Below are 13,344 nucleotides of genomic sequence, written 5' to 3' on the forward strand. Positions count from 1 at the left end.
CGCTTAAGTCCGTGGTCTAACTAAATCGGTAAGTCATCCCAAAGGCCAGGCAGTTGACTAATTTTTCTCTGTCAGCAGGCCGGTCTTATTCCTTTATTTACGTTGCTGCTTCTTTAACTTTTATTTTAATTCGGTACTTGCTTTAAAAACGCGACTAGCGTCTACGGTGAAACAAAACAACCACGACCCTGAGGGGCTTTGCACTCAATATATATAAATGACCTAGTAGATAGAGTCGGAAGTTGCATGCGGCTTTTCGCGGATGATGCTGTAGTATACAGAGAAGTTGCAGCATTAGAAAACTGCAGCGAAATGCAGGAAGATCTGCAGCGGATTGGCACTTGGTGCAGGGAGTGGCAACTGGCCCTTACCATAGACAAATGTAATGTATTGCGAATACATAGGAAGAAGGATCCTTTATTGGATGATTATATGATAGCGGAACAAACACTGGTAGCAGTTAATTCTGTAAAATATCTGGGAGTATGCGTACGGAGCGATTTGAAGTGGAATGATCATATAAAATTAATTGTTTGTAAGGCGGGTATCAGGTTGAGATTCATTGGGAGAGTCCTTAGAAAATGTAGTCCATCAACAGTGGCTTACAAAACACTCGTTCGACCTATACTTGAGTATTGCTCATCAGTGTGGGATCCGTACCAGATCGGGTTGACGGAGGAGATAGAGAAGATCCAAAGAAGAGCGGCACGTTTCGTCACAGGGTTATTTAGTAAGTGTGATAGCGTTACGGAGATGTTTAGCAAACTCAAGTGGCAGACTCTGCAAGAGAGGCGCTCTGCATCGCGGTGTAGCTTGCTGTCCAGGTTTCGAGAGGGTGCGTTTCTGGATGAGGTATCGAATATATTGCTTCCACCTACTTATACCTCCCGAGGAGATCACGAATGTAAAATTAGAGAGATTCGAGCGCGCGCGGAGGCTTTCCAGCAGTCGTTCTTCCCGCGAACCATACGCGAGTGGAACAGGAAAGGGAGATAATGACAGTGGCGCGTAAAGCGCCCTCCGCCACACACCGTTGGGTGGCTTGCTTAGTATAGATGTAGATGTAGACGTAGCAGCCGCGACGTAGCCGGCCTGCCCGGGCCTTACGCGTCTGCTTTCCAGGATGCCGTTACCTGAGGCCAGCCCACGGCCAACGGCCGCGGTCACAGCTGATTCTAGCCCGGCCTAGCCTAGCCTATCGTAATGGAGCCGCCTCTCGCAGCCCGCCGTTAATAACCCCTATTCAAGTCGCCCCCCTCCCGCGCCGCCCCCCCCCCCCCCGGCCGTGGTGGTCAAGCGGTTCTAGGCGCTTCAGTCCGGAACCGCGCTGCTGCTACGGTCGCAGGTTCGAATCCTGCCTCGGGCAGGTCCTTAGGTTAGTTAGGTTTAAGTGCTTGTACGTCTACCCCCCCCCCCCCCAAATACTTCCTTCACACTTGCTCTCGCTGCAGTGCACTGACTCCAGCTCTCTGCGCTAGTCTATTCTGTGCAATTCTCTTCATTTCTGCGTAACTGCCACAACCTACACCAACTTGAATGTGCTTATTGTTGTCAACTGAAAAAGAGCCTGTAATTTCCTCCAGACCTGGAGAAGATCACGTGTGTTTTGTATCCTAAAACTTGAAAAATCTTCAGCTGAGCCCGGAAATTAGAGGCCAATATCCTTGTTGCATCATCTGCTCAAAATATCCCTTCGAATTGAGGACGGATTTCAAACCCGGAAAATTTCAGGAGCAGCTTTTATCGACCTGACTGCTGCTTGTGTGCAAGTAAGACACTACACAGAGTTCTCAAAAGCTTGCTATGAAAAATAGAGGTCGCTATGATTTTACGTTTGGTGTGTATTACATAACATATTGTTGCGTATGAAATTTAGCTAACATATTGAATTTTTCTTTAGACCAACCTCGAGAAAATTGATCTAATGTAGCACACTCATTTGCGATCGCGCAACGCCAGCCACAAAGCCAGAGTGAAATATGCACAACATTCTTCATGTGTCAGAAACGGTTTCAGATATCGATAACAGATTTTGGCAAATGATAGCACGCAAGGAGGAGAGTATTTTGGCATATCGTTATTATGTAAAACTTTATTATTTACTGTGTTATTCCACTATCTACACACTTTTACGACGAGCTGTCGATAGCTGCTGAAACGAGAAATGGTGTGGGTTTTGGAATAACACAGGTGAAGCCATTACACATTCTCTTTGTACCGAGGATGCGCTTTTTCATACGAGGGACGTTTGAAAAGTCCGTGCAAAGTCCGAGAGATGGCACCATCGGCGCGTATCGAGGTCATGTTTAGTTAGTAGCATCTTTGGAAAGAACTCACACCACGTTTCAGCCATATTAGTCTATTTCTTTGTGTTTGGTATTCGTGTGATTCAAGGAAGTCGAATGATTGTCAAAAAATGGACGGAAAAGAATTTCGTGTGCTGATTAAACATTACTTTATGAAAGTCAAAACGCCCCAGGAGACCAAAGAGATGGTTGATAAACATTACGGTGACTCTGCACCATCGGTTAGAACAGTTTATAACTGGTTTCAAAATATTCGTAGTGGCCATATGGGCACAAGTGATGCTGAACGACCTAGACGCCCTGTGGAGGTTACAACTCCAAAAATCATTGATAAAATCCATGATTTGGTGGTGCTCTCCCCACGCGTGCCCTGCCGTCTTCTGCGTCTCTACTGACCATGGCATTCTGTTGGACTATACTCGGAGCAGTGTGATCCTTGTGGGAAAAACATCTAAACTGCACATATATTCACTGTGAGATTTTGGAGGTACGTGGACCTAACGCAGAGTCGCACTTAGTCGCAGTGAAATGGTGCCGACAATTTGGCCAAGGCCGCATAGACGTGGGTGAGTGATGCTGATTGGGAAGTCCAGATATTGCAGAAAACGATTTCCATATTTCGCGACCTGAGAGAACATTTGAGGGGAATGAGATTTCCCAATGATGAGGACCTTTACACAGCGGTTCTCGAATGGCTCCGTGACTGAGTAGCGCATTTCTGTCGTCGAGGAACTGAATGACTGGTAGAACGCTCCTACCGTTGTTTACAGGTACTTAGAGACTCTGCTGAAAAATATTGTCAGATATCTGTGTGACTTTGATCAATCCTGTATATCTCACTGTCCTGGTCAAATCTAATGGAACATGTAAAAATGATGTATATATTATTCAGTACATTATCAGTAGTGAGTCAATGGTTTGTTTATTAAGAATGGTAAGTGCAGTAGTCAGGTGCTTTCAGAATATCGATGACTACCAGGACAAACAGTAAATTGTTCTAGTCTATCGTTTTAATCAAGACTTGCAAATGGCCTTTTGAGCTATATCCACTCATGTTCCGGAGCATTCAATGAATTTAGTTTGGCTTGCCACAATACTGTATAACTTACTTTTTGAAGAGCCTTCAAACGACCGCGTTTGTATCGTTCCCGTAGGGATCGCGAGAAAAGGATTACGTTACTTACAGCGGCAAGATGACGCGTAACTAGTCATTCTTTCCGTGCTCCACACGTGAACGGAACTGGAAGAAAACATAATAAATGCTACAACGCCATTCACTTCACAATGCTTTGCAGATTGCAGGTCTGCTTTTATGAGAAAAACTGGCTGGAACTACATGAGACAGACGGCTGACAATGAGACGCTGTTAACAGGTCACCATTGCTGGAGCTCTAATTTCATTTTATTTTTATTTCAAGCGTCCCTTTGCGTAAGATCAAACTGAGGAGCGAATCTTCTTGGTCATCGAACGATTTAGTGCATGAAATTAACATCAGGAAAGTTAGTAATAGACAACATAAAAATTTTACGAATCCTATGCAGACGACACACTCTTGAATGTATATTTAAAAAATCAACAATATGACACAAGAATAAGTCAATCTTTTCCCCCGGAGTTCTCCGACAGAATAGTGGGAGTGTGCCATGAATAAATTCTTCAGTTTGGACATAAAATTGCGAGGATTACTGCTAAGATTTTTTTACGTACTGCTTGTAGCTTATCGAAATTCAATACAGCATTCAACTACATGCCTTTCTGGACAAGAGTAAAGGAGGTGTGATCCAACTGCAGATTGGATTTCTGCCTATTTTTATCTGAATGAAAGGTGTTAACAACAAACGAAATTAAAGAAAATATGTACTGAGGAGGCATCCTTGGTCAGTAGAAGTTTACTAGTTTCAAATATGTCTTAATTTGAGGAAGAAATTCCTGAAAGTGTACGTTTCGACCACAGCATTCAAAGGTTGTGAAACATGGACTGGGGGGAAACCGAAGAGAATCTGAGCATTTGAGATGTGGTGCTACAAAAGAATGTTGAAAATTAGGTTGACTGATAAGGTAGTGAATAAGGGGATTCTCCGCAGAATCGACGAGGAAAGGAATATATGGAAAACACTAACAAGAAGAAGGGACAGGATGATAGAACATCTGTTAAGACGTCACGGAATAACTTCCTTTGTATTACAGGGAGCTGTGAAGGGTAAAAACTGTGTAGCTAGACAACAAATAACAGAGGACGTAGGTATTGCGAATGCTACTCTGTGATGAAAAGCTTCTAAACCGAAAATAGTTTTTGTGAATGGATAGAGTTGCCCCTTAATGTAAAGGCATATGTCATAAGCGAATTAAGATAAGTAAAGTAGATTAATTTCGTGATTCTTGAGTTTCTCCCGGCGTATTTGATAATCAAAATATCCACGGGTGTACTGCCGGTCTACAGTGTCCAGCGGGCACAATATTTCGGCGATCATACATGTCGCCATCATCAGGTGAACTGACGGACTGAGCTCCTGTGAACGTACCGGCACGGAGATCCGTACGCTATGGCTGCTCAGAGGGAACTGGGTTCGGTCGCGGCGGCGGCAGATTTAAATAGCCTCCGCCCGCGGCGCGGTCCCTCCGCCGTCCGCGCCCCGCGCCACGGTCGCGCGGTGGAACAGATTGCGACGGCGTCTGAGATGACGTCGGTGTGATGGCTCTGTCCGCCGTGGTCGTCACAACTACTCGACTTACTCTTGATTAACCCAATCGTTGGTTCCCAAGCCTTGCTAAGATTATAGCCACAGTCACGGTTCATGAGGTCGTCATTGGTGCGAATTTCGATGGCCTCTCTAACAACGCTGTCCCAGTATCTCGACGTCTGTACCAGAATCCTCATGCGTTCAAACTCCATAGCGTAATTTTCCGACAAACAATGTTCAGCGACCGCCGTCTTGCTCGGATACATCAGTCGAGTGTGCCTCTGGTGTTCACGGCATCGATCCTCGACGGTACGCATCGTCTGACCAATATACGATTTGCCACATTGACACGGAATCTGGTACACGCCGGCCTTCCTCAAACCGAGGTCATCTTTGGCGCTCCCCACCAGTGCAGTAGTTTTATTCGGAGGACAAAACACGGTTCCGACCCGGTGTTTCTTCAAAATGCGGGCGATTTTCCCCGAGAGTGCGCCTGTATATGGAATAAACGCAGTGCCTACCTCCTCCCTCGTGATTTCATCCATCTCCACAGGTTGTGCTGTAGTGGTTGGGCGGGGAGCACGTTGAATCTGCCACTCTGAGTACCCATTTTTTCGAAATACAGTTCTCGGATGTTCCAATTCCTGGGGTAGACTCTCTGCGTCAGAGATAGTGCGCGTCCTGTGTACTAGAGTTTTAAGTACCCCATTCCTCTGTGAAGGGTAGTGGCAGCTGTCTGCGTGCAAATACAGATCGGTGTGCGTTGTCTTCCGATACACCCCATGACCTACAGTATCGTCAGCCCTTCTCTTGACCAAGACGTCAAGGAAAGGTAATTTACCCTCCGTTTCAGTCTCCATAGTGAATTTGATGTTGGGGTGTATGGAGTTTAGATGTGTATGGAAGTCAAGGAGTTTATCCATACCATGTGGCCAGATGACGAACGTGTCGTCCACGTAACGGAAAAAGCAAATAGGTTTCCATTAGGATGACGACAGGGCTTCCTCCTCGAAGTTCTCCATGTACAAACTCGCTACCACCAGTGAGAGTGGGCTACCCATGGCGACTCCCTCCGTTTGTTCGTAGTAATCTCCATTAAAAAGAAAATACGTGGAAGTCGAGACATGCCTAAAAAGTTCAGCGGTCTTCTCGTCAAACTTCTGACTAATCAATTCTAGTGACTCTCGCAGGGGTACCCTCGTGAACAAGGAAACGACGTCAAAACTCACCATGATATCTGACTCATCCAACCTGAAGCTATCAAGGCGTTTAACAAAATCCAAGGAATTACGGATGTGATGAGGGCATTTACCCACATAAGGACTTAATATTCCCGTCAGGTATTTGGCCAACAAATATGTAGGTGCCCTGATGTTGCTGACAATGGGGCGTAATGGTACCCCCTCTTTGTGAACCTTCGGGAGTCCATATAGTCTAGGCGGTACCGGACCTAGGGGTAACAATTTCTTAGCGTCGCCCTCCGGTAAATCTGCGTCCTTGAGAAGCGACCTCGTCTTGTTCTCCACCTTCTTTGTAGGGTCAACGCTGATCTTCCGGTAGGAATCGTCATTTAGCAGGCTCTGCATATGTGTAGTCCTTATGGGAGACAACAACTGTAGCATTGCCTTTGTCAGCCGGTAAGACAACAATTTCAGAGCGCTCTCTCAGATCACGAATGGCCGCCCTCTCTTTACTGGTGATATTTGACTTCATCGGCTTGGATTTCGTCAACGCACGACAAGTTTCACGACGTATTTCCTCAGCTGATTCAGGCGGAAGTCGAGCTGCAACCTATTCAACAGCACTAACGATCGTTTCATAAGCTTTGGTTACTGATAGTAACTTGACACCAGTGCCTATGAGTTTAATTTGTACACCAAAGCACTGAAGATGATCACTATGTGATTGAAAATCGATTTTGCTGTCGATAAACCATCAATATTACGGCCAACGCTGACCTTCTCTCTAATTAAATAACAGAGGCTTTTCAAGCTCGTTGAGGCTCTGTAATGGTGTGGGGCGTGTGCAGTTGGAGTGATATGGAAGCCCTGACATGCGTATATATGACTCTGACAAGTGACACGTACGTAAGCATCCTGTCTGATCACCTGCATCCGTTCATGTCCGTTAGGCATTCTGTTCTGACGGTCGTGGACAATTCCAGCAGGGCAATGCGAGACCTCACATTTCCGGAATCGCTACAGAGTGGTTTCAGGAACACTCTTCTGAGTTTAAATACTTCCGATGGCCTCCAAACTCCCCAGACATGAACATTATTGTGCATATCTGGGATACCTTGCAACTTGCTGTTCAGAAGAGTCCATGTGACGTCGTGTTGTGGCACTTCTGCGTGCTCGCAGGGGCCCTGTACGATATTGGGCAGGTGTACCAGTTTATTGGCTCTTCAGAGTATATCCTCACTATTTCTAGACGGTTCAACGGTTCAAATGGTTCAAATGCCTCTGAGCACTATGGGACTTAACATCTGAGGTCATCAGTCCCCTAGAACTTAGTTCAAATGGCTCTGAGCACTATGGGACTTAACTTCTGAGGTCATCAGTCCCCTAGAACTTAGAACTACTTGAACCTAACTAACCTAAGGACATCACACACATCCATGCCCGAGGCAGGATTCGAACCTGCTACCGTAGCAGTTGCGCGGTTTCAGACAGAAGCGCCTAGAACGGCTCGGCCACAGCGGCTGCCGCGGTTCATCGCATCCGGTTTTTAGGGTAATCTACTAACACACTTATTACGTGCGAAAAGAAGGTATAAGGTCACACCCGACAGGAATGTAACACACCTAACGTACTCGTGCCACTGGTAAGGCCTTAAGTGACCATAGCTACTAGGCAAGCTACCGTGGTGTGCGCCTATATGTGACAGGCTACGGTATGTTACGACCTTCCTCTGTGTCCTTGGAGTGGTGGCGACAGTACCTGCTTCTTCCACTTGGGCACGTATCCGCCGGCGGCTGCGAGGCAGGCGGTGGCCCAGAAGAGGCCGAGCACCGGGAGACAGCTGCTGCGACTCGCCGGCATGTCTGCGCGAGACTGTCGCTGCCCCCCAGCCGGCGACTGCACGCCCGCGGCCTAACTGTACCTGGCGGCTGGCACACTTAGCGGGGTCACTGTCCCGGCTGCAGCGCCGGCGGGGTCGGCCAGAATACTGGGGCGCAGCCTGGGGCAGGGACGCGGGCGGCTGGCGCAGCTACACCAGTCTAAACAACAGCGCGTAATTTGCGACGCTTTCACATACGTCCTGCCACTTCCTTTTCCTCAGTACTCCACTGATACGGAGCTGCTCTTGTCAGATTTTAGATATCAGGCTTTTGTGTGGGCTGGTGCGGCCCGGTGTCAATTCCTCTCCTACGCTTTACTCTTCACCTCAGAGCAGCACTCGCGACCTACCTCCTCAACTATTCTCAGAAATTTCTTTTTCGAATTAAGGCCTATGTTTGACACCAATAGACTAGAATGAGATTTTCACTCTGCAGCGGATTGTGCGAGCGAAAGGCAAAGGTCTCGAGTTCGAGTCTCGGCCTGGCACACAGTTTTAATCTGCCAGGAAGTTTCACCAATAGACTGGTTTTATCAGGAATGCTCTTTTTTTAAATTAAAGTTTTCTCGTGATACTACGACCGAGGGAGCGCCAGCACCAGCCATAAGCCGTCTTCAGGCCGCAAGTGACCCATCGGGACCATCCGACCGCCGTGTCATCCCCAGATGAGGATGGGGATAGGAGGAGCGTGTGGCCAGCACACCGCTCTCCCGGTCGTTATGATGGTTTTCTGTGACCGGAGTCACTCCTCAGTTGGCATCACGAGGCTGAGTGCACCGCGAGAAATGGCAACAGCGCATGGCGGTCTGGATGGTCACCCATCCAAGTGCCGACCACGCCCGACAGCGCCTAACTTCGGTTATCTGACGAGAACCGGTGTATCCACTGCGGCAAGGCCGTTGCCTAGCACGAGCCATAGGGGGTCAAAAATTGTGAAGATGGCTTTTACGTAAGCCTAAACCGGTAAATAAACAAATATTATTGCGATCTCGACTGTTGATTTTAAGTTAAATATAGCACCAGGTCGCTGCTCTCCATACACTTTGTTTTCTAAACTGAATGCTCTCTTTCCTGTGCTAGCATACTCTTTACGTCCTCCTTGCTTCATACTTTATACAGAGACGTATTCAGACTACGCAGCTCCCTACGGCGGCGGATTATAAGCGGCGGAAGATTTTAATGATAATGTGTCTGAGCACTATAGGACTTAACATCTGAGGTCATCAGACCCCTAGAACTTTTTTTAAAAAAAAAAATACCTTACTGATACAACACAACATATTAATACAATTGAAAAAAACAAATGTTGTGACAGAAGTGATTCATGAACAACAACATTATATTATACACACTAACCCACCACCTTATTTAATTAGTGGGTCCTATTATTATACGTGACAAACAGCTTATACCTAGTTAATGGCACTTGCTATGGACAGGGTTAATCTAACTATTTGACCCCTAGAACTTAGAACTACTTAAACCTAACTAACCTAAGGACATCACACACATCCATGCCCGAGGCAGGAATCGAACCTGCGGCCGTACCGGTCACGCGGTTCCAGACTGAAGCGCCTAGAACCGCTCGGCCACAGCGGCCGGCTGGCAGATTTTAAAAGGTGGCTTATAAGCCATTACTGTTTTGTTTCTTGAAAAGAGAATGCGAACGTAAAACACAATGAAATGTATATGAATTACATAAAACGGAAGTAGAAACCTCCTCGCTAAGTAATTTGTATAGAGTGTTGCGTGGAAACCGCGTCCAAGAACTGTTTCCTAATTTGGAGATTGCACTACGAATATTTTTGTCAACCACTGCAACCGGCTGAACGGCCGAGCGCCCTTTCTCGCTCCTCAAAAGACTCAACAATTATTATTTGTGGTCATCTATGTCGCAGGATCGAGTCAACAGTCTCGCCGACCTGTCCACGAATTTCGCCGACCGGGGTGGCTGCCCAAACATGGAAAAAAAACCTGGGAATTCCAGGTGTGAGGAGGAAGATGGTGTCAAGAAGCTCCTCATTAATTAATGGTGAGCGGGGGTGCTGCATACGATACTAATGACTTTTCTTTCCCCTCAGTTGAGTTATACACTAGCCATAGGCAGAAGTTTAACTGCAGTTTTCAAAATCGATAATTTACATGGAATAACAAACATATAATTAACACGTTTTGCAATATTAAGTATTTTAAAATTTGTGATTTATAAAACTCAATAAAATTCAGCGTCAATGCTATGTTCAAAACGCAGCATTCCCTGAGATGTTATGAAATTCCTGAAATGCCTTGAGGCTTCTCAGATTTTTCCAGGTAAAATGTAGTTCGCTGAGAATTGTAAGTTTTCCAGAAGAATCGCTACCCTGTCTGACATAATACAGCAACTAGACTAAGAAGATGTGATCGACGAATCTGCTACGAAGAAACAGCTCTGCCTAACTTGATGGTCGTGAGTTCACTATGCATGTATTTACTACTCTTGTTGTTATTATTGTTATTATGATTAGCAGACAGATTTAAGTTACTTGGTGGTACACTCATGCCGAAATGAAGGGCGTAAGTATTTTTCTCTGTGTAGGGGCGGCGAATAAATAAATTCGCCCCTGCTGTCGTGGCTACTTTGTTTCCCAGGTAGCGTAATGCGTTAACTTCATCTGCTTCGTGATCACCAATTCCGATGTCAAGCTTCACACTTTCAACCTCAAATTATTGTTATTTTGAATCATTCTTTGTAAATTTTGTAGATAAAACAAAAGGAAAGAAAACTGTAAAAAGATGAAAAACGAAAATTGTAAGATGTACGACCTGTTTTAAACATCAGGTAACAGGTCTATAATTTGGCAATAAATAAAAAATAAATAAATAAAATTCACACTATTCTCAGTTCTGCCACTTATCAATACTTTTTCCTTCTTCCGGTTAACTCTCAATCCACATTTTGTATCCATTAGACTGTTCATTCCACTCAGTAGATCTTGTAATTCTTCTCCATTTTCAGTGAGGATAACAATGTCGCTAATGAATCTTATCTTTCATATCCTTTCACCTTGTGCTTTAAACCCACTCTTCGAATCTTTCTTTTATTTCCTCATTTCTTCTTCGCTGTACACATTGAACAGTAGGGGCGAAGGACTGCATCCCTGTCTTACACCTTTTTTAATAGCAACACTTCGCTCTTGACGATCTGATATTTTGCCATCTCTTCGTTCTTGTACATTTGCGTGCTGAAAAGTAATGTCTCCGAATTTTATATGTGAAAGCTCTTAAAGTTTTGTAAACAAAACAAACGTTATTAACAATCTACATCGCCCGCATCTCGTGGTCGTGCGGTAGCGTTTTCGCTTCCCACGCTCGGGTTCCCGGGTTCGATTCCCGGCGGGGTCAGGGATTTTCTCTGCCTCGTGATGGCTGGGTGTTGTGTGATGTCCTTAGGTCAGTTAGGTTTAAGTAGTTCTAAGTTCTAGGGGACTGATGACCATAGATGTTAAGTCCCATAGTGCTCAGAGCCATTTGAACCATTTTTGAACAATCTACATCTTTATTCTTCTATTCTACATGTTTCTTAAGCATCGACATAGCTACATTATACATCGCCTTGTTACACTCTACAATTCAGAGCCGTATAGCGGAAGAGGGTTGCAAATATGTAGACACGAATAATAAAGATGTATAATGTTAATAACGATTGTTTTATATTAAAAATCTTAACAGTTTTCACATAAAAAATTCAGAGTTATTACCAGTCAGCATGGACTCGTAGTAACAAAAGTCCATTACAAACGATTAAGCCCGCCGGATTGGCCGAGCGGTTCTAGGCGCTACAGTCTGGAACCGCGCTGCTGCTACGGTCGCAGGTTCGAATACTGCCTCGGGCACGGATGTGTGTGATGTCCTTAGGTTAGTTAGGTTTAAGTATTTCTAAGTTCTACGGGACTGATGACCTCAGAAGTTAAGCCCCATAGTGCTCAGAGCCATTTGAACCATTTTTGAACAAACGATTAAATGCTATCTACGCTAAATTATTCGGTAATACAACAATTCTGTTACAGAGTTACGTAAAACACTTTATTAAACACATCTCACATTTAGAAGCCAGTTTTCCACGCATTTCAATGTTTATTAGGCCACATCCTCTGAACTGTATATCGTATGGTGACATAATTTTGTAGCCACTTTAAGTGGTGCAAGTGGTTACCGTCTGCAAAATGTCTCGGGAATGAAATTAGTGAGAAAGAACTGATAGATTAAATCACCATGCATGAAAAGTAATAAATTTTCCTCCTTTCATTAATTTGTGCACGTGTTTGTGTGTGTGCGTGCGTGTGCATGTCAGTGTCTGACATTCCGTAAAGGTTTAAAATTATGTGAACAATTCATTGTAAGTCCTTAAGTGATCTCGTTCTCAAATACAGATGAATATACACAATTTATAACTGTAATGCTTACTGTGTTAAATCCTTAAATAGCATTATACCTACTGGTGGGAACGTTTTGAGAGAATTTTTCGAGTTTGAATTCGGTCAGTAATTACAGGGCTTGCAAAAAATTTAGGAGAAGGTCTAAATTTTGTTGAATCCGCATGTTTCATTAAAGCAAAAACATCTCAGTGTTAAAAGATGTTTTTAGACGTCTCAATCATGCGTTTTAAGTAAAAATACTCTAATGCTTTTGCAGGTAATATGTCTTTCCGATTAAAATGTTTTCTTTCTCTAAAACTGTAGGTCTTACAGCTATGAAATTTTTACGGCATAACAATCATAAGTCATAATAGAACCTGGTACCCACGTTAGCCGCCACCATGACTAAAACGTTCGCACTCGGCTCCGTCCGTGAGGAGGCAATAGAGGGTCGCCACCTTCCTCCATCATCCTCGACCTGCGCAAGTATTCTGCAGTTAGTGTTCTCTCATGCTGGTGTAACTGCGATGCTCACCTCACTGCCATTTCATAATCTTATGTGTTGTTATCGTCAATAGAGGATTGTAGATACTACTTTCTTTGGCGACGAGGTTGTTCCGCTTCTGCGCTTGTTCCACGGTTATGACTGTTTCATTATGGTTCAGCAGTTTACTCAGCAGCAACAGCAGTTTGAACAGCAACAACGTCAGTTTGAGCAGCAGCAACAAGAACCTTTAGGTTTGCTTCGTCCGTTGGTTACGAATTCGCACATTTCCACGGGCCCTCTGCAACTCCCCTTGGCATGCCCCTGTGCTCCCCGGCGTTTTCCATTGATCCAGGAAGCGAACGAAGATGGGGTCCCGCACCTGCGCCGTCTGCAGCAACATTTCGCAGAGAACCCG

General features: G+C 45.0%; 1 protein-coding gene across 1 annotated transcript in view; it reads right to left on the reverse strand.

Moving 5' to 3' along the window:
* LOC126424646 (delta-like protein 1) overlaps positions 1-8,029 on the reverse strand; it is a 98,818-nt gene extending 90,789 nt beyond the window's left edge. The window contains exon 1 of the mRNA XM_050087378.1: positions 7,928-8,029. Within this exon, the coding sequence (XP_049943335.1) occupies positions 7,928-8,029 (102 nt within the window). The remainder of the gene's footprint in view (positions 1-7,927) is intronic.
* Positions 8,030-13,344: the final 5,315 nt, after the last annotated feature.

The sequence above is a fragment of the Schistocerca serialis genome, chromosome 10 (genome assembly GCF_023864345.2).
Source record: "Schistocerca serialis cubense isolate TAMUIC-IGC-003099 chromosome 10, iqSchSeri2.2, whole genome shotgun sequence".
NCBI classification, from domain to species: domain Eukaryota; kingdom Metazoa; phylum Arthropoda; class Insecta; order Orthoptera; family Acrididae; genus Schistocerca; species Schistocerca serialis.